This window comes from Phycodurus eques, chromosome 13 (assembly GCF_024500275.1).
Source record: "Phycodurus eques isolate BA_2022a chromosome 13, UOR_Pequ_1.1, whole genome shotgun sequence".
NCBI lineage: Eukaryota > Metazoa > Chordata > Actinopteri > Syngnathiformes > Syngnathidae > Phycodurus > Phycodurus eques.
This window is the reverse complement of record NC_084537.1, coordinates 16,971,309-16,989,922: the sequence shown is the minus strand read 5'-3', so window position 1 is coordinate 16,989,922 and position 18,614 is coordinate 16,971,309. Positions and strand designations below refer to the sequence as shown.

The 18,614-nt window shown below is 43.1% G+C and overlaps 1 protein-coding gene across 2 annotated transcripts in view; it reads left to right on the top strand.

Moving 5' to 3' along the window:
• usp33 (ubiquitin specific peptidase 33) overlaps positions 1 to 18,574 on the top strand; it is a 28,613-nt gene extending 10,039 nt beyond the window's left edge. For both annotated transcript variants that reach the window (XM_061693606.1, XM_061693605.1), the window contains exons 8-24: positions 647 to 760; positions 866 to 944; positions 2,408 to 2,846; positions 3,143 to 3,277; positions 5,423 to 5,538; positions 5,623 to 5,795; positions 5,874 to 5,944; positions 6,632 to 6,665; positions 7,719 to 7,764; positions 7,842 to 8,022; positions 8,113 to 8,239; positions 9,057 to 9,226; positions 9,308 to 9,389; positions 9,464 to 9,572; positions 12,951 to 13,053; positions 15,751 to 15,819; positions 16,306 to 18,574. In XM_061693606.1, the coding sequence (XP_061549590.1) occupies positions 647 to 760; positions 866 to 944; positions 2,408 to 2,846; positions 3,143 to 3,277; positions 5,423 to 5,538; positions 5,623 to 5,795; positions 5,874 to 5,944; positions 6,632 to 6,665; positions 7,719 to 7,764; positions 7,842 to 8,022; positions 8,113 to 8,239; positions 9,057 to 9,226; positions 9,308 to 9,389; positions 9,464 to 9,572; positions 12,951 to 13,053; positions 15,751 to 15,819; positions 16,306 to 16,472 (2,215 nt within the window). In that variant the 3' untranslated portion in view covers positions 16,473 to 18,574. The remainder of the gene's footprint in view (positions 1 to 646; positions 761 to 865; positions 945 to 2,407; positions 2,847 to 3,142; positions 3,278 to 5,422; positions 5,539 to 5,622; positions 5,796 to 5,873; positions 5,945 to 6,631; positions 6,666 to 7,718; positions 7,765 to 7,841; positions 8,023 to 8,112; positions 8,240 to 9,056; positions 9,227 to 9,307; positions 9,390 to 9,463; positions 9,573 to 12,950; positions 13,054 to 15,750; positions 15,820 to 16,305) is intronic.
• The last annotated feature ends 40 nt before the right edge of the window (positions 18,575 to 18,614 follow it).

Below are 18,614 nucleotides of genomic sequence, written 5' to 3'. Positions count from 1 at the left end.
GGTTTGGGTATATTTTAATACAAATGTGAAATGTTTTTCCATTTTCCTTATACCCAAGTAGAATACGCTCTATCTATTCTTTTAGGAACAAAACTCATATTATACATGAGAAATTATAGCATATGGAGACGTTAATTATGATTAGCCTTCTCGTAGACAAATATGATCGCTACACAAGGTAGTCTGCATTGGCGAGCTGCTGTCGACCACAGCCTACACCCAGACACTCACACAGAGACGTTACAAGCCTCCCTGCTATGCCCCACCTCTTAAGGACACTACAATAAGTACAGTACTTTGTATACAGTTTATGCTTGCAATGTTTGTGTTCAAATACACCGTTTTCAGTGTAAATTAGTGAAGATGCGCAGAACGGCTCGCTCACCGACATATTTTCTGAAATACTGCAGGCAAATAACAAAAGCTCGACGTAATTGTTTCATTTCATACTTGATCGATGGCAGGAATTCCAGAGACTCCGCTATAATATACAAAGATGCATACAAAAATTATTTTCCATCATATGGCCCCCTGAATATAACTGGGAACAATGTCTAACTGTGGAGTAATGCATAATATGTCTGTTAACCCCAGACAATTAAGTTTTATTAGTGTCCAACAGTAACAACTCATGTTTTTGTCGCAGCCCGCCCTTGACGCAGTTCTTTCTTGAGTGTGGTGGCCTGGTGAGAACAGACAAGAAGCCAGCACTCTGCAAGAGCTACCAGAAACTCGTATGCGACCTGTGGCACAAGAACAGGTGGGCGACTTTTTCGTCGTCTTTTTGAAGAGTCACCTAAGATTAGTTAGCTCCTCTGTAACCTTTCTTCATGTCTGTCGCTCTCATTACTGTGTCACATTACAGACCCTCCTACGTGGTCCCAACTAATCTGTTCCAGGGAATCAAAGCCATAAACCCAATGTTCAGAGGATATTCTCAACAGGTATGTGATATTTCTTTCTTCATTGGGGCATCATAGGCATAAAAATGGAGCCAGCGTTTATTGGCCTGTGCCATTCATACAAAGCTGATCAAAGCGGGGCGTTCACACAGCTAATGTGTTAAATAATTAGATGCATGCACCATCGTCTGGGACAGTGACAATGGCTTTCACCATAATAGAACGTGGGCAGTGATTCTCAGGTGCCAAATTCAACACTGTGTCTTCTCGCTAGCCCCTCTATACACAGGCTGTTACAACTATGTTATTACATCGCAGCATATTTTCATGCAGGACTGTGATCCTGGGTAAAACAAGCTTTGATAGTGTGTGAAAGGGGCAACTATTGCATTGTGGCGTGCCAGTAACAATCAAAGTTGATCCCTGAATTTCCCGACAGTGGCAATGTCGAAGAGAATAATGGAAACCTGGGACACTCAGTCACGGGTTGACTTGTACCCCCATGCGATCCAGTGAAAAGCCATGAAATGCTGGGTTTAATGGGCAATATGAAAGGTGCTATTGTACTTACCGTCTTGCCTGTTTTGTCGCTGCTTGCCAGTAACCCATTTCACACTTCCTGTCAAATCTGTCTTTTTTTCGGGTTGCTTTTCTGTGTCACAGGTTTTGCATTTGACTTGTCTGATGTCATCTGCCATCATCTTTGTTGTGTTTAACGGCCGTTTGCAAACTGTAATAGTGCATTACCGCCCGTCGATACCATCTTCCTGGTTCTTGAATCAAATACGTCCACTTCGCTTCATCCTCCTTCCCTGGCGTTGAAGATGTAAGCATGTTGTCCTTGTGCACCTGCTCGGTTGAGCTTTAAAATGAACTAATTCCTGCCATTTACAGGCACCTACTGTATGTATCAATAGTATGAGACTGGGAGGGCTGGCAGTGAATGAGTTAACCAGATCCCAAAGGCGGAAGAAATTCCTCAATCTATGTTTTGTACTCCCAAGTACGCAAAAAACTTGCTCGTTCCAGCCCTATTCTAGAGAGGACGGAAGTTGCGTGAAAGGGAACAAAGAGTAAAACTGGCGTAGTAGTGTATGGTTTCTCGCACTGTTGCGTTAAAAGCAATTATATACGTTATACCAGTTGACACAATCAATGAATCTAATAGCGGGATGTTGAGTCATTATCTAAACTCACGCATATACTGTACGGCATTGTCCCGCTTTGCTGGGCTTCATTTGAAAGGCATAGGCGAATAAATTGGTTTGCAAAACAGTGGATGAGACGTTGATTTCCTTTGTGAGTGCATACAAAAAGCTGAGGTTCTTCACGTAACGTTGGGTTGTGCTTCGGAATTAGTACTGCTATGGAACATTCCCAGACGTTTTGATGGTTTGATCCAGTATTCACACACACATGGTTTTGGTTTCTGTGTTAGTGCGTCACCAAAACAAACCCTAACGCTTCCAATTTTCATGCCGTTCCGTCCTGCTTTTGGCCTGCAGGACTCTCAGGAGTTTCTGCGCTGCCTGATGGACCAGCTGCATGAAGAGCTGAAGGAGACACTGCCCGAGCCTTGCGAGCCATCCAGTGACGTCATGGTAGAAGACGGCCCGCCCAAGGAAGATAATCATAACCAGTCAGATAATGACTTCCAGTCGTGCGAGTCGTGCGGGCGCAGCGATCGGGCCGAAAATGAAGTGCAGCACACTGGTGCGCCCACAGTCATCGTTGGCGCTGACAACGAGGCAGAGATGCTTATTCCTGAGCAGGATGACATCCTAGCCAACAGGGAGTGGCAGAAGGAAAAGAACATGATCAACGACATCTACCGCGCCGGGGTTAACACGGCAGCGGACATAGACAAAGATGTGGACACCGCCACAGAGACCACGCCCATTATCAGCAGTCAGGGACACATTAAGACACAAAGCAGGACATCAGGTAAGAAGACAATGCTACTCTATTAATTGGACGTCCTTGGAAATGTTCATAGATCAAACACCTGTTTAGAATTTTTCCATTCAGATTCTTGTTAGCGAACAGGAAGTTGTGGAAAAAGAACTGAAACATTGAACAGTTGAACAATTGCATTAACAGGTTTAGAGAAAACCAGATTAAGTTCACCTGTAAAGGTTCGTGACTTTTAGGTTCATCCTAAATTTAACTCGAAAACCCAATATTCCTAACTGGGTCACTGTGGTTGGCTGTCATCAATGTTTGACTTTCTCCTCTTCCAGAGTCCTTTCCAGACATCCAAATGTCCAACATCACAAGACCTCAAAGTCCAGTCTCTAAGGAGGGCCACAAAATGTCCAGCAGCCCACCCAAAGCTTCCTCTGTGTGGCCCAGCCTTAACACTGCACACAAAAAAGGTACATGACAAGTTTCCTACCAGTGTTACTCAAAAACAACACTTTGGTGGCGTATGAGTATCCCTAAACGCAATATTTAAAGGTGCAAGGTTTATATGTGTGTGAGTTTATATATTTAAACTCACAAATATTTAAACTCACACACTTTGGCCGCGTACCGAGCTCAATTTAGCAGAGGGCTGTCCTGTGTGTGTATCACGTAATTTAGCACAAGTCTCATGAGACACATTGGAAGATGGACGTCTCGGAAAGTTTAGTGGACATCTCGCAAGGTTTAGAAAGTCTGAGATTTTGCAAAAGTGTATATAGATTTTGCAGAAGTCTGATGTGGTTGAGCGAAACTGTTGCACGATTTAGCTGAAATCTTGTGGGAATAAAAGTCTTGTCCTACGAATGGCTGGCGACCGGTTCAGGGTGTACCACGCCTCCTGCCCGAAGATAGCTGGGATAGGCTCCAGCAGCCTGCGACCCTAGTGAGGATAAGCGGTAAAGAAAATGGATGGATGGATAAAAGTTGTGATTCACACATAAATCACACATCTGTTGTGATTTAGCAGAGGTCTTGTGGCATTTAGTTGAGCACACAGTGGGATTTAGCAGAATTCTGTGTGAATTAGCGGAGGTGTTGCGGTATTTAGTTGAACGCTCGTGTGATTTAGCTGGAGTGTCATGGCATTTAGCATAAGTCTTGTGAATTAGTGGAAGTCTTGTGGGATTTAGTTCAACGCTTGGTCGGCTTTTGCAGATAGTTTGTGTGATTTAGCAGAAATTTTGTGATTTTGTAGAAGTTTGTGATTTTGCAGAAGTTTTTTGCTGGATTTACCAAAGGTGTCGCATGATTTAGCCATGCATGAGTCGACTAAAACAGTGATTTTGTTGTAGTCTTATGTGATTTTGCAGAAGTCGAGGTTAACGGAAGTCTGTGATTTAGCAGAAGCCTTTTTATTTCAGAGAAGTCTAACACTATTTTTCCCAAGTTAGTCTTATTTAGCAAAAGTTTTAAGACAGGCTTTTTAATATCTGTTACACATAAATCATCAATCGGATTCAAGTCCGGACTTGACTAGGCCACCTCAAAACCATTTATTATTTTAAAGCCATTCAGGAGTTGACTTGCTGGTGTGTTTTGGATCGTTATCCTGCTGCAGAACCCAAGTGTGCTTCAGATTGAGGTCACAAACTGATGGCTGAACATTCTCCTGTTAAAGAGCAGAATTCTTGGTTCCATCAATCATAGCAAGTTGTCCAGGTCATCACACTGCCACCACCATTTTGACTGTTTGTATGATGTTCTTTTTCTGAAATGGGCCAAATGTAATGAGACAAACACCTGACAGAAAGCTCAACTTTCATCTTGCCAGTCCATATAATATTCTCCGAAAAGCAGTGGTTTTCACCTTGGAACTCTGCCATGGATGCCATTTTTGCCTAGTCTCTTCCTTATTGTTGTATCATGAACACTGCCCTTCACTGAGGCAAGGGAGTTGTTGTGTTGCAGTTTTTTAGAAGTTGTCCTGAATTAGTTTATGGCCTGCTGGATGAGTCATTGCTGTTCTCTTGGGGTAATCTTTGGAGGCCGGCCACTCCTGGGAAGGTTCACCACTGTTCCATGTTTTCTCCATGTGAAGATGATGGCTTTCCCTATGGTTCGCTGGAATCCTAAAGCTTTAGAAATGGCTTTTGTAACCCTTTCCAGACTGATAGATGTGAATTTATGTCTTGACTGTTCTAATTTCTTTGGGTCGGGTGATTTTGTTGCAGTTTTTTGCCGGGACATATTCTGTTTAAGTGATTTCTTGATTGAACAGGTCTGAACGTAAGCTGGCTTGGGTGTGATCAGTGAAAATTAACCAAATATTGTGACTAGTCACAATTAATTCATGATTTAACAAGGGGTGGGGGGTAATTCCTTTTTCACACAGGGCTCGGTAACTTTGAATGTTGTTTTCCCCTTAATAAATGAAATCACCCTTTTAAAAACAGCATTTTAAGTTCACTTGGGTTAAATTTCTGATATTTACATTTGTTTGATGATCTTAAAGTGCAAAAATGCAAAAACATGAGAATTTGAGAAGGGGGCCAATACTTTTTGATGGCACTGTAGCTTTTTCTTATCTAGTATGACCTCTCACTGCCTCTCCACAGCAATGAGCACATTCTCCCCAGCCAAGAGCAAGTGTCAGAAGAGGTACCGCAGCGTTATCTCGGACGTGTTCGACGGGACCATTGTGAGCTCCGTGCAGTGCCTCACTTGCGATCGGGTCAGTATTGGGCGAGAGGGGGGATTGGGTCACCCTAACATACGTCAGCATGCTCAACAACACGTTGACCGTTTGTGTTTTTAGGTGTCGGTCACGCTAGAGAACTTCCAGGACATCTCGCTGCCCATCCCGGGGAAGGAAGACCTGGCCAAGCTGCACTCGGCCACCCACCAGACGTCCCTGGTTAAAGCTGGCTCCTGTGGGGAAGCGTATGCGCCGCAGGGCTGGATTGCATTTGTCATGGAATATATAAAGAGGTTCGTCCAGATTTGAATATTCAGGCATCTTACAAGCAAAGCAGGTTTCATCCATCTTGTGTCCCCTCCTATTTTCAGCTGGTTCTGGGGTCCTGTGGTCATGCTCCAAGATTGTCTTGCAGCCTTTTTTGCCAGGGACGAGCTGAAAGGTGAGCAAGTTGATGTTTATTTTAGGGACAGGCATAATAATCAATAAATCCATTGTGTGAAATTGATGAATCATGTCTTGATGCAATGGAGGCAAAATAAAGTGCCACTAGCAGAGATGCTGTTGATTAAATCTCAGTTTACTGGCGAAAGAGAATCATCAGCGAGAGCTATGAGGGAGTTACGCTACATCCATTCAGATATCCACTATGGCAAAAATATCGGATGTGTATATATAGTAAAATATTATATTTTTTAAGGAATTATAGTCGCATGCCCATCCCTAGTTTTCTATTTTTGATTTAGCAATAGTGTTGTGTGATTAAGCAAGTCTTTTGAGTTTTGTACATATGCATTATTTAGCAGATGTCTCGTGAGATTTAGCGGCATTACCACGAGACGTTTTTTAGATTTACGGCGGTATCTCATTATTTAGTGGAAGTCTTGTTTAGGGGAGGCTTTGTGAAGTCTTGCGAGATTTAGCAGAAGTCCTGTGAGACTTAATAATAATTTTGATTTTGCTAAATTAAAAGACTTCTATTATTTTTTTGATGAAGTCTTTTGTGCTTTATCACAAATCACACACATTCTCGTCAGGTTTCATGGAAGTCTGGCAACATTTTGTGTAAGTCTATGATTTAGCAGAAGAATTTGTAAAATTGACTTGATTTTGATTTTTGATTTCCTAGGGGACAACATGTACAGCTGTGAAAAATGCAAGAAGTGAGTATCTTTAAAAAAAAAAAAAAAAGTTTAAAATAGGGTTGGGATCGATAAAGCGATACAACCAGATATCCGTTCGTAAAGGTGAGCGATACGACCACCGGTAGCAGACTCAGTTATCGATACAAAATCTGCCAGGAATCCTTAGATACATCTGTTGTATGGCTGTGGACCGGATATCGTGAGGCTAGGGACTGTTTGCCTGAGGCTTTATGGTTTTCATTTCATAAAACAAGCGCGAGCGCCCTCGAACTGTGCTCCGCAGGTATCATTATGTTTACAGCCAAACTCAGTAGTGGTGGGTACTCGTGAGACTACTAGTTCAACTACATTTCTCCGTAGCGTCACTATTTCAACATCAAATAGCTCTTCAGTAGTTAAGCTAGTACTTTCATCGTCACAGCGATAGCAAAGTAGTGTTCCCCCAGGAGTTATAAATATTGAATGCAACGTCATGTTACGTACCTTATCTCAAGTCTGGCGAAAGGTGCACCCCAGAGTGTAAACATACAGACAATATGGCACTTAAAAGTTGACAATTCAGTCAACTCATCACTCAGCAAGCAGCAAAAGTTGGTGTGTAGTGGCGGTCCTAGCTTGAATGGCACGGTGTGAACGACCCCCCATGGGTCTTTAAATAATGTTTGAGTTTATGGAGGGAAAATCTTAAAAATTTATTGTGGTCTAGTCAAATAATAAGATATAAAACAATTAATTTTTTTTTTTTTTTTACAGTGCCATAAAGCAACAATGCTCGCGGTTAAGTGGTCTTTTCAATGTTTGACAATAGGGTTAGACATATGTCATTTTATAGAATTGGGTTAAGTCAAGGTTCTTTATGATTAGCATCGCATTTTCTCTGCACCGAATCAAGAATGGTAACGCTCCCATCCTGAATTGAATCGTTCCGCCCGTGAAGATAACGTTTTTGAATCGAATCGCTACCTTTGTATCTAGGTATGTATTGAATCGGCCTCATGCCAGAGATTTCCAACCCTAGTTTAAAATATTCTAAACATTTAAATGATCTTTATTATCCTTTTTTTCCCCGAGGTTACGAAATGGAGTAAAATTTTGCAAAATGCAAAGTTTGCCAGAGGTATGTATATACTTAACATCATAAAAACAAATCCTTGGCCTAAGTCTTTTGATTTACATTAATGTCTTTTCTTTCAGATTCTGTGTATCCACCTGAAGCGCTTCAGACACGAGCTGATGTTCTCCACCAAGATTGGCACACACGTCTCCTTCCCACTGGAGGGCTTGGACCTGCAGCCCTTCCTCGCCAAGGACAGCTCAGCACAGACTACCAACTACGACCTGCTGTCGGTCATCTGCCACCATGGCACCGCTAGCAGTGAGTGGGCGCCCATAGAGATGTAACACGTTCTTGTTATAGTTTGCAAATGCAGATGGAATATCTCCGTACCTCTTCTCGCTTCTGCAGGTGGCCACTACATTTCCTACTGCAGGAATGACATCAACAATCTTTGGTATGAGTTTGATGACCAAAGTGTGACTGAGGTGTCAGAGTCTTGCGTCCAGAATGCTGAGGCTTACGTGCTCTTCTACAAGTAAGCAGCACATCAGTGCCTGCACACAAAAAGGTCACTGGAATGGTACCCCGTAGTGAAACCACAATCATTGTCCCCTAACTCATATCTTTCAAGCTCGAATACCCGTAGCTCGGATCCCCTGACTCGTATCAACTGGAGAAGTTGCTAAGTTTGCGGAAATCTCGTTTGATTTATCTGAAGTCTTTTAAGAGGTTTGCGTAAGTCTTGTATGATTTAGCACAACTCTCATGGAATTTAGAAGTCTAATGAAATTTAGCTGTCTTCCCTTATGATTTAGTGGGAGTCTCATTAGATTTAGTAGTCTTCTCGCGATTCAGTGGGAGTCTCGTGATATAGTCATCTTGTGATTTAATGGGAGTCTCACAATATTTAGAAGTCTCTGGAAATTTTGTAGAAGTCTTGCCTGATTTAGTGGAAGTCTCATGTAATTTAGCAAAAGTCTTGTGAGATTGTCTCGCATGATTTACTGAAGTCCCATGATACATAGCAGAAGTCTCTGGAGATTCAGCCAAAGTCTAGCGTCACAGGTTTTAGCAGAAACGTGAAATTTTAGTGCATGAGATTTTTGTGGAAGTCTTGCATGATTTTTGTGGAAGTCTGGAGGTTTTCTAGCATGACATCACATATGATGAACCCCGAGGTGTATTTTTCACCAAAATGTGGGTGGATCTGTACTGAATTGTAATGCATTTGGGGCTTTTAAATCTTGAACATACCACTGGATTCATTAGTATTTAAAATTTTGATTAGATGCTTTTCATTTTACGTAGATTTCACACTATATAACGCCATTTGGTCTGCTACCACCCCACAGGAAGAGCAATGAGGACTCACTGAAGGAGCGCAGGAGGGTGTCAGGCTTGCTCAACATGATGGAGCCCAGCCTTCTGCAGTTTTACATCTCCCGCCAATGGCTCAACAAGTTCAAGACCTTTGCCGAGCCCGGGCCAATCTCCAACGACGACTTCCTGTGCTCGCATGGAGGTACTAATGACAAAGACGGATTTACATTCATTCATGATACCTTTAGCTGCTGGTTTAAATGTCCCTTTCCTGTCCCGTGAGGTGTGCCGCCCAACAAAGCCGCCTACTTCAATGACCTGGCCATAGTGCTACCGCAGAACGTGTGGGATCACCTCTACAGCAGGTACGCTGACTCGTCCCTGCTGCCCTTTTTATTTTTTCCCCCACGTGTCTAATTGGGTCTGGTCGTCTACTAAGGTACGGAGGAGGACCCGCCGTCAATCACCTGTACGTTTGCAACACGTGCCAGATTGAGGTTGAGAAGCTCGAGAAGCGGCGCAAGTCGGAGCTGGACATGTTTGTCCGGGTAAGTCGACTCTCCATCCACCGTTTTGTGCTCATCACCCCGGAGGGAGATGAGAGGTGTAAGGCTGATGAAAGCCTCATCATTAATGCATTGAGACACATGCAGTAGCAATAGCGTCAGTGCGGGCTGCCCACGCCTGTAAAAATACAGTATTTTACTGCAATCGGGAGCAGTGTCAAAAGGCTTGTTTATACTCGGGCGGGCGGCCACCACGCTGACATCACTGCGGCTATCCCGCGCTCAGTTTTCCTTTATACTCGAGCACAACCTACGTGCGCAGTTTTGAAAATGTACTGCAGTTCTCTTCCAAGTTGGGGATGTCGCTACGGCTGGTATTGGTTAGGACACCACAGGGTGGAGTTTCCTCTGCATTTCTTGGCCATTTCCGGTAGCTGTTTTTACTTTATTTTCCGGAACAAAGCAACAACAATGGCGTCCGTGAAACAGTGTCTGCTAGAACAAATGGACCTTGATGACCTGATGATACGTTTAATTATGCTGCAAAATCGATCAATAAGGCGGTGGCGTAGGTGGTATGTGGAACCAAGGGGAACACTGAGTACGTCATCACAGCATGTGACTAAAACGGACCAATCACGAGAGATGATCTCAGGCATTCTACACGCAGCAACAATTTTTGCCGTGTGCGGGTCAAGTGACGCAGAGGGGCCGTGCGGCCCAATGCGTCAGTCATGTGATGCAATGCGGGCGCTGGAGTATAAGGAGGCCAAAAGCCGTAACAGAAGTGGGATGTCACCTATATAACTATCAGTCTGCAGGACAAGGACAAAGGTGTGAAGATTAACAGGGGACACTTTTTTCTGTTAAAAGCAGTTGTAGGTTATGTCAGGCATCTCATTATCTGATTGTGATCTGATAATGAGATGCTAATGAGTGTACAAGGCTATTCGGTAATGCTGGAACAGGGGGGTAAAATTCCACCCCACCTGGCAAGAGCAGTGATGCTTCGAGTTGCAAGTTTAATTCGTTCTGTGGCCATACTCATAACTCCTCTTTAAAATCTTTCCATTGAAATGAATGGTAATACCATTCATCTATTCCAGCTTCTCAAAAATGGTTTATATATATCTTTTTATAATAAGAAAAATAGCACTCTAGAATGTAAACAGTTTGTGCATCATGATTAATTCATTGCAACGACTTCTGGTGTGTGCAAATTGGCCACCAGGCGGCAGTAGAATATCATCATAAATACAAACCAAGTAGTTTCACTTAATTATTGTGACTACTCTGCAGTAATATTAGTTGTTTGTCACAGATGATAAAGAATATATGCCTGTATTGTTCTGTTGTCTGTCTACATGTGTGGGGGCACCTTTTGTGTTCAAATATCCATACGTACATCCATGCATTTTCTTCCGCTTATCCAAGGTCAGGTTGCAGGGGCAGTAGCTTTAGCAAGGAAGTCCAGACTTCCCTCTTCCCAGCCACTTCATCCAGCTCTTCTGGGGGGATCCCGAGGCGTTCCCAGGCCACCTGGAGGGTCTCTTCCCAGTGGGACATGTGCCGGGAGGCATCCTAATCAGATGCCCAAGCCACCTCATCTGGCTCCTCTCAATGTGGAGGAGGAGGAGCTCTACTCTGAGCCCCTCCCGGATGACCGAGCTTCTGACCCCATCTCTTAGGGGGAGTCTGGACACCCGGTGGAGGAAACTAATTTCGGCCACTTGTATCCGGGATCTTGTGCTTTCGGTCACGACCCACAGCTCTTGACCATAGATGAGGGTAGGAAAGTAGATAGACTAGAAAATTGAGAGCTTTGCCTTTCAGGTTAGCTCCTTCTTCACTACAACGGACCAATACAAAGTCTGCATCACTGCAGACACTGCACCGATCCGCCTGTTGATCTCCCGTTCCATTCTTCCCTCACTCGTGAACAAGACCAAGATATTTGAACTCCTTCATTTGGGGAGGGATCTCATCCTCGATCCGGAGGGCACTCCACCCTTTTCCGACTGAGGACCATGAGCTCAGATTTGGAGGTGTAGATTTACATCACAACCGCTTCACACTCGGCTGCGAACAGCTCCAGTGGGAGTTGGAGAGATCGGCTTTATGAAGCCAACAGAACCACATCATCTGCAAAAAGCAGGCCACCAAACTGGACCCCTTCTACACCTTGGTTGCGCCGAGAAATTGCGTCCATTAAAGTTATGAACAGAATCAGTGACAAAGGGCAGCCTTGGCGGAGTCCAACCCTCACCGGAAACTAATCCGACTTACTGCCGGCAATGCGGACCGATCTCTGACACTGGTCATACAGGCACCGAACAGTCTGTATCATGGGGTTCGGCCCTCCATACTCCCAAAGCTCCCTCCACAGGACTCACTGAGGGACACGGTCGAACGCCTTCTCCAAGTCCACAAAACACATGTAGACTGGTCCACTATTGCATGGGCAGGACGAAAACCACACTGCTCCTCCTGAGATTCCACTTCCCGACAAACCCTCCTCTACAGTACCCCTGAATAGATCTTATCCGTTCCCTTAAGTGTAACTGCCTCATAGATTCTATTTGTTAGCCCGTCCGTCTATGGCGTTTCCCTATTGTGTTAAAACTAGCGGGCATAAAGACAAAGTTATGTGGCTGTTTTAAATACACAAAGTGTAATTCTTTGTTTCATGTTTAGTTTGACGGTAAACTTTAACTGGTGTATATCAAACTGCTACTTGTTGGGATGTGAGCTGAATCGAGTTCACTGATACCATCTTGCGCTCATTATTTCAAATCTTTGCTCATAACTCAAAGCCAGGAAAAAAATAAAAATAAATAATCGGACAACAGCTCGTATCTCAAAACTCAAGTTGGGTCACTTGTATCTCAAGGCACCACTTTATTTCATAGGTCACAATAAACGCTGACATCATCTAAGTATCTGATTGCGGGATGCCATGTCTGTGTGAAAGTGCACACAGTTGTGGCAATGTCCCGACTTCACTCGGTGCTTTGTAAAAGGCACAAGCAGAACTGCTAGGTCTTTTAATTTGTCAAAGATTTTCAGTATCTCTTTGAAAAAGAGTCTGAAAAGTGTGTCGTGTACTGTATAACAAGCACAGGTGGATAGATTTTGTATCAACTGATGCTCAGAATCTCTTTATAGACCACTATGTTTAGCAAGAACAGGAAGGGTGTATTTACCAGGAAAGACAACACAGGCGCAGTGTGTTAAGAGTGTCGTATAATTACAGCAAAGAACCAGAGAGAATTGATTTAGTTTTCCATCTCCTCTCTGAGTCCTTTCATCCTCACTTCATTTATTCTCTGCGAAATCCTCCCCCGCCACCTCCTCTTCTTCCCTCCTGCCACTCTCCAACAACACTCACTCCTCCTCCCCCCACGTCTCCACTCTCTGCAGCTGAACAAGGCCTTCCAGGATGAGGAGTCTCCAGTGGTCATATACTACATCAGCATGCAGTGGTTCCGCGAGTGGGAGGGTTTTGTCAAAGGCAAAGACAATGGTAACTGAATGCACACTCACACTCAAACATCTAATTAGAACTTTAACTAAATCTGTTGTCTCACAAAAAAGGAGACTAAGTTTCCCCTTCTTGTCCCAATGAATGCGTCAGTTGCAAAAATAAAACACCCCCAACTCAAATACACGCCTCCCTTTTCACATCAGGACCAGTCAAACATGACACAAAAGGCCAAGGAATTGTTTTAATGGCGGGAAGAGGGCATACGGTTATTTAATAATTATGCCGTGATTCATCAAATAGTGACCATCCCTCACTGTGCCCCAATTAATTGCCGGGTGAGTCATTCACTAAAAATGGGTTGGAAATAAATGCCTCTCAGATATATATACTTACACAAATACACACTTATCAAAGATGCTTTGACAAATAAGCGCCTCCCTGAAGTAGAGACAGTGGGGCAAAAAAATATTTAGTCAGCCACCAATTGCAAGTTCTCCCACTTAAAAAGATGAGAGAGGCCTGTAATATTCATAGACAAAAGTAGGCGAAGAAAATAAACAGAAAATCACGTCTGATTTTTAAAGAATTTATTCGCAAATTATGGTGGAAAATACATATATTTTCAATAACAAAAAGTTAATATCAGTACTTTGTTATATACCTTTTGTTGGCAATGACAGAGGTCAAATTTATTTTTGTAGGTCTTCACGAGGTTTTCCCACACTGTTGCTGGTATTTTGCCCATTCCTCCATGCAGATCTCTAAAGCAGTGATGTTTTGGGGCTGTCGCTGCGCAACACAGACTTTCAACTCCCTCCAAAGATTTTCTATGGGGTTGAGATCTGGAGACTGGCTAAGCCACTCCAGGACCTTGAAATGCTTCTTACGAAGCCACTCCTTTGTTGCCCGGGCGGTGTGTTTGGGATCATTGTCATGCTGAAAGACCCAGCCACGTTTCATCTTCAATGCCCTTGCTGATGGAAGGAGGTTTTCACTCAAAATCTCACAATACATGGGCCCCATTCATCCTTTCCGGATCAGTCGTCCTGGTCCCTTTACAGAAAAACAGCCCCAAAGCATGATGTTTCCACCCCCATGCGTCACAGTTGGTATTGTGTTTTTTGGATGAAACTCTGCACTCTTTCTCCTCCTCACATAAGTTGGGTTTTTACCAAAAAGTTCTATTTTGGTTTCATCTGACCATATGACATTCTCCCCAATCCTTTTATGGATCATCCAAATGCTCTCTAGCAAACTTCAGACGGGCCTGGACATGTACTGGCTTAAGCAGGGGGACACATCTGGCACTACAGGATTTGAGTCCCTGGCGGCATAGTGCGTTATTGATGGTAGCCTTTGTTACTAGCTCTCTGCAGGTCATTCACTAGGTCTCCCCGTGTGGTTATGGGATTTTTGCTCACCATTCTTGTGATCATTTTGACACCCCGGGGTGAGATCTTGCGTGGAGCCCCAGATCGAGGAAGATTGTCAGTAGTCTTGTATGTCTTCCATCCATTTTCTGTACCGCTTATCCTCACTAGGGTCACGGGCGTGCTGGAGCCTATTCCAGCAATCTTCGGGCGAAAGGTGGGGTACACCCTGAACTGGTCGCCAGCCAATCGCAGGGCGCACATAAACAAACAACCATTGACACTCACACTTACAGGGAATTTAGAGTCCTCAATCAACGCATATTTTTGGGATGTGGGAGGACACCGGAGTGCCTGGAGAAAACCCACGCAGGCACGGGGAGAACATGCAATCTCCACAGAGGCGGGGCCGGGATTTGAACCCCGGTGTTGTATGTCTTCCATTTTCTAATAATTGCTCCCAGTTGATTTCTTCACACAAAGCTGCTTACCTATTGCAGATTCGGTCTTCCCAGCCTGCTGCAGGTCTACAATTTTGTTTCTGGTGTCCTTTGATAGGTCTTTGGTCTTGGCCATAGTGGCGTTAGGAGTATGATTGTTTGAGGTTGTGGACAGGTATCTTTTATACTGATGAGTTCAAACAGGTGCCATTAATACAGGTAACAAGTGGAGGACAGAGTAACCTCTTAAAGAAGAAATTACAGGCCTGTGAGAGCCAGAAATCTTGCTTGTTTGCAGGTGACCAAGTACTTATTTTCCACCATAATTTGCAAATAAATTATTTAAAAATCAGACATGATTTTCTGGATTTTTTTCCCCCCCTCATTTTCCTCCCTCAAATAGAGATATAGAGTATGCAATGTGCTATTGTTCATACATGGATATTAAATATTGGAGTACTTTAATTTGGCGTAAATTGTAATATACTCCATAGACCTAAGACACCTCTACCCATCTGCAGTTTGGTAATTAAATACCCACAGCCGCTACTTGTGAAAATAAGGCAAATATTTTTTGTTGCACAAGAGCCAAACACTTGCCTAGCAACGTGCTCGGGTCCAAAACAAAGCGTGAAACGGGTTCTTTTGATTCATCTTCAAGGTTCTTCTTATCCAGTGAATCATCCAAAATACATTTCTACAACACTTGTTCTTTTTTTTACCACCCCTCTCCCTTTTGTTTTGTATCTATTTATAACAGCTGACAGTTTCCCCCCCTCCCTCTCAACTTTTGCTGATTTTTTTGTTTTCTGTTGCTACAAAGATGTTTCCCACGCATGACAACAACCTTTGACACTGAAACTAACAAGCAAGACAAAAGATTGTGTGAGTGTGAAAAGAACTAATTAATATTTTTCTCTTTTAAGCTCCACCGGGACCCATGGATAATTCCAAGATAGCAGTGAACAAGAGCGGCCATTTAACGCTTAAACAAGGTACAAGAAGTCATTTTTGAATTTTTTTTTTTTTTTAATTCAGCTCTTCACTTCTGAAGATATAGCGGAACCTCCAAAGTAGAAGCTGGTTGACTTCCAAGTTTTCATTTCTATTGAATATTCTAATTATTTCTATTGAATATTAATGTGCCCTGCGATTGGCAGGCAACCAGTTCAGGGTATACCCCGCCTCCTGCCCGCAGTTAGCTGGGATAGGCTCCAGCATACACGCGACCCTACTGAGGATAAGCGGTGTAGAAAATGAATGGCTTCATATTTTTTATTTTTACACACACACTTTTGATTTACATATTTCATTTTTATACTGCATCTACGAAAGACAAGGCCCATCTGTCTATATTAAAATTCAAATAACGTTCGTTGACCATAAATATCACTTCAAGCACTACGATGATTTAAACTGCAGTTATTTTTTTACTTTTGGGGCGAGAACAAGTGCTTCATGTTGTCTCTCTATCCCTGCAGGGGCCGACTCAGGCCAGATCTCTGAGGAGACGTGGAACTTCCTGCATGCCATCTACGGTGGCGGGCCGGTCGTGACATTGGGGCCCAACGTGGTCGCCGGCCACCAGGAAGCGGATGCCTCCCACCAGTCGGAGGAAAAGATCGAGGTGGAGACGCGCTCGCTTTAAACAAAAACAAATGACGAGCGAACAAGTTTTAAAAATACCGCCTTTTTCATTTTTTCCAATTTGATTTGAAATGCATTCATGCAAAGAAAAAGAAAAAAACAAACAAAAAAAGCACGCCAACTTTAACTGCTTCTGCAACGGGTTGCTCCAAAAAGAGAATCAAAGCTTTGTCCTGTTGTACAAATGTGTATACGTTTCCATTAGCACTGTAGTCGTCTCATGTCACCATTTTAAATGTGTGCAGCTAGTTAACAACGACAAAAAATACAGGGAATGTGATTTTATTTTGACCAAATGAGCACATGTACCACGTGTTTTGTCATGACACTTGTACTATAGCACTTCAATTGACTGACATCTTAAGGCTATGAAGGGACTAATTACAAACGAGTCTCAGGAATTAATTGTGCACTGTCGTGCAGTGAAACGCTTCTCAACCGGTCTGATATCCCCTAGTTTCTTAGTAAATCCTTGAATGGATCAAACGTTGTCATGTTTCACTTACATGAGATGGGGTGGACAAAAAAGCTTCGCCCATTTGTGTTGGATACCTGCTTCTGATTGGGGCGCATTTAAGTGAAATCCAGAGTTGGGTTTTCGCAAGTATGAGCCCTGAAATTCACCAAAATGCAGTTCCTGTTCAATTCCAGGCAACGGTCCTTGAGACTATTTGGTGTGTCCTGATATGATCGACATTTCTACTCAATTTCTTGTTGCTAAGTGAAACTGGCTTCAAGGGCTGAATTTTCATAACGTTCACCCCCTTTTTCCTGTCATCTGTCAAGTATACCTACTTTGGACAAGTTCCCTTGTAGGAGTTTCTTAAAGTACTTCAACACCCCGGAATCTACCCAAACGGCTGCTTCAAACCGAAATGGCTGACTTGCTATTCATTTCTGGGCATTTTTTGTGTGTCCTGTCTTGTGTCCACCCAATTTCATGTAGCTGAGTCAAACTGCTTTCAGGGGCAGAAAAATTCACCCCCCTTTTCATGGTGAATTCCCGAAATGTCCATCAAACTTTGCCATGGTGCCCACATTAGATGGCATCTGTAAAAAAATAAAAATAATTAGCCATTTAGCGTCACTCATCTGTCTTGGATTGCTGCTTCCGATTTGGGCTCATTTAGGCTAATTCTGAGTAGGCGTTCGTATAGTACTTCAGAGCCCTGGAATTTGGCCAAAGTGGCTGATTAAAACCGAAAAAGTTGGGTTCTATTAAGTTTTGGGTGTGGGTCCTTGAGATTTTTTCATCTGTCCTGTTATAATAGACATATCCCCCCAATTTCATGTTGATCAGGGTTATTTGTTTCACTTTTCCAAGGGGCGCCATTGTTCGGGACCCCTAAAATACATTAATTTTCATCATACGCTTGCAAGAATTAGTGAGTTTAACTTAAATCATCAATCCTCAAAGTGATCATCAAACTGAGTATAAACCCTGGGGGTTCACCCAAAATGGCTGCTTCAAACCAAAATGTTCGACTTCCTGTTCAATTTTGAGTGTGGGTCCTCTTATGATAGACGTTTCCACCCAATTTCATGTCAGTCAGGCTCAAGTTAACTGCTGAAAACATCTGAACTCTGTTGCAAAAAAAAGCAGTACCCAACGAAGCACATTAAGCTTGTCTTGGCTCATGTTGTAAAGGGGTTTTTGTTGACTTTTAGGTCCACCGGTTGAGAATTGGTGCCGTGTTGACACAAACGGGCATGCAGATGTTTGAATGTAATGGATGAATGTTGGTGAAGATTCAGCACTTGCTTATTTATCACAGACAGGGAGTTTAAAAAAAAAGGATGTTAATAGTTTTTGGTTTGTTTTGTACATATACATCAAAAAGTAGGTGAAGTAACCATGCATGCTATTAACATTGCAAATCTCACACAACTAACCGTGCACAGCCTAGCCTCGCTAGACACTAGAGCGCAGTACATTAAGTAGTAATCAGCAGCATTGTCAATCTTAATTGAGGGCATTATTTTGCATATTGAATGCTGAAAGTGTTAGCCTGTGGACCAGTCAGTCAGAGCTATTCTGATTTATTTTCTAATTTTTTTTTGATGCCTCGCACAATAAAAGAAAACGAATGTATGAAAACCTGATGAACGTGTGCTCATCTTGATTGATCCACAACATACCAGT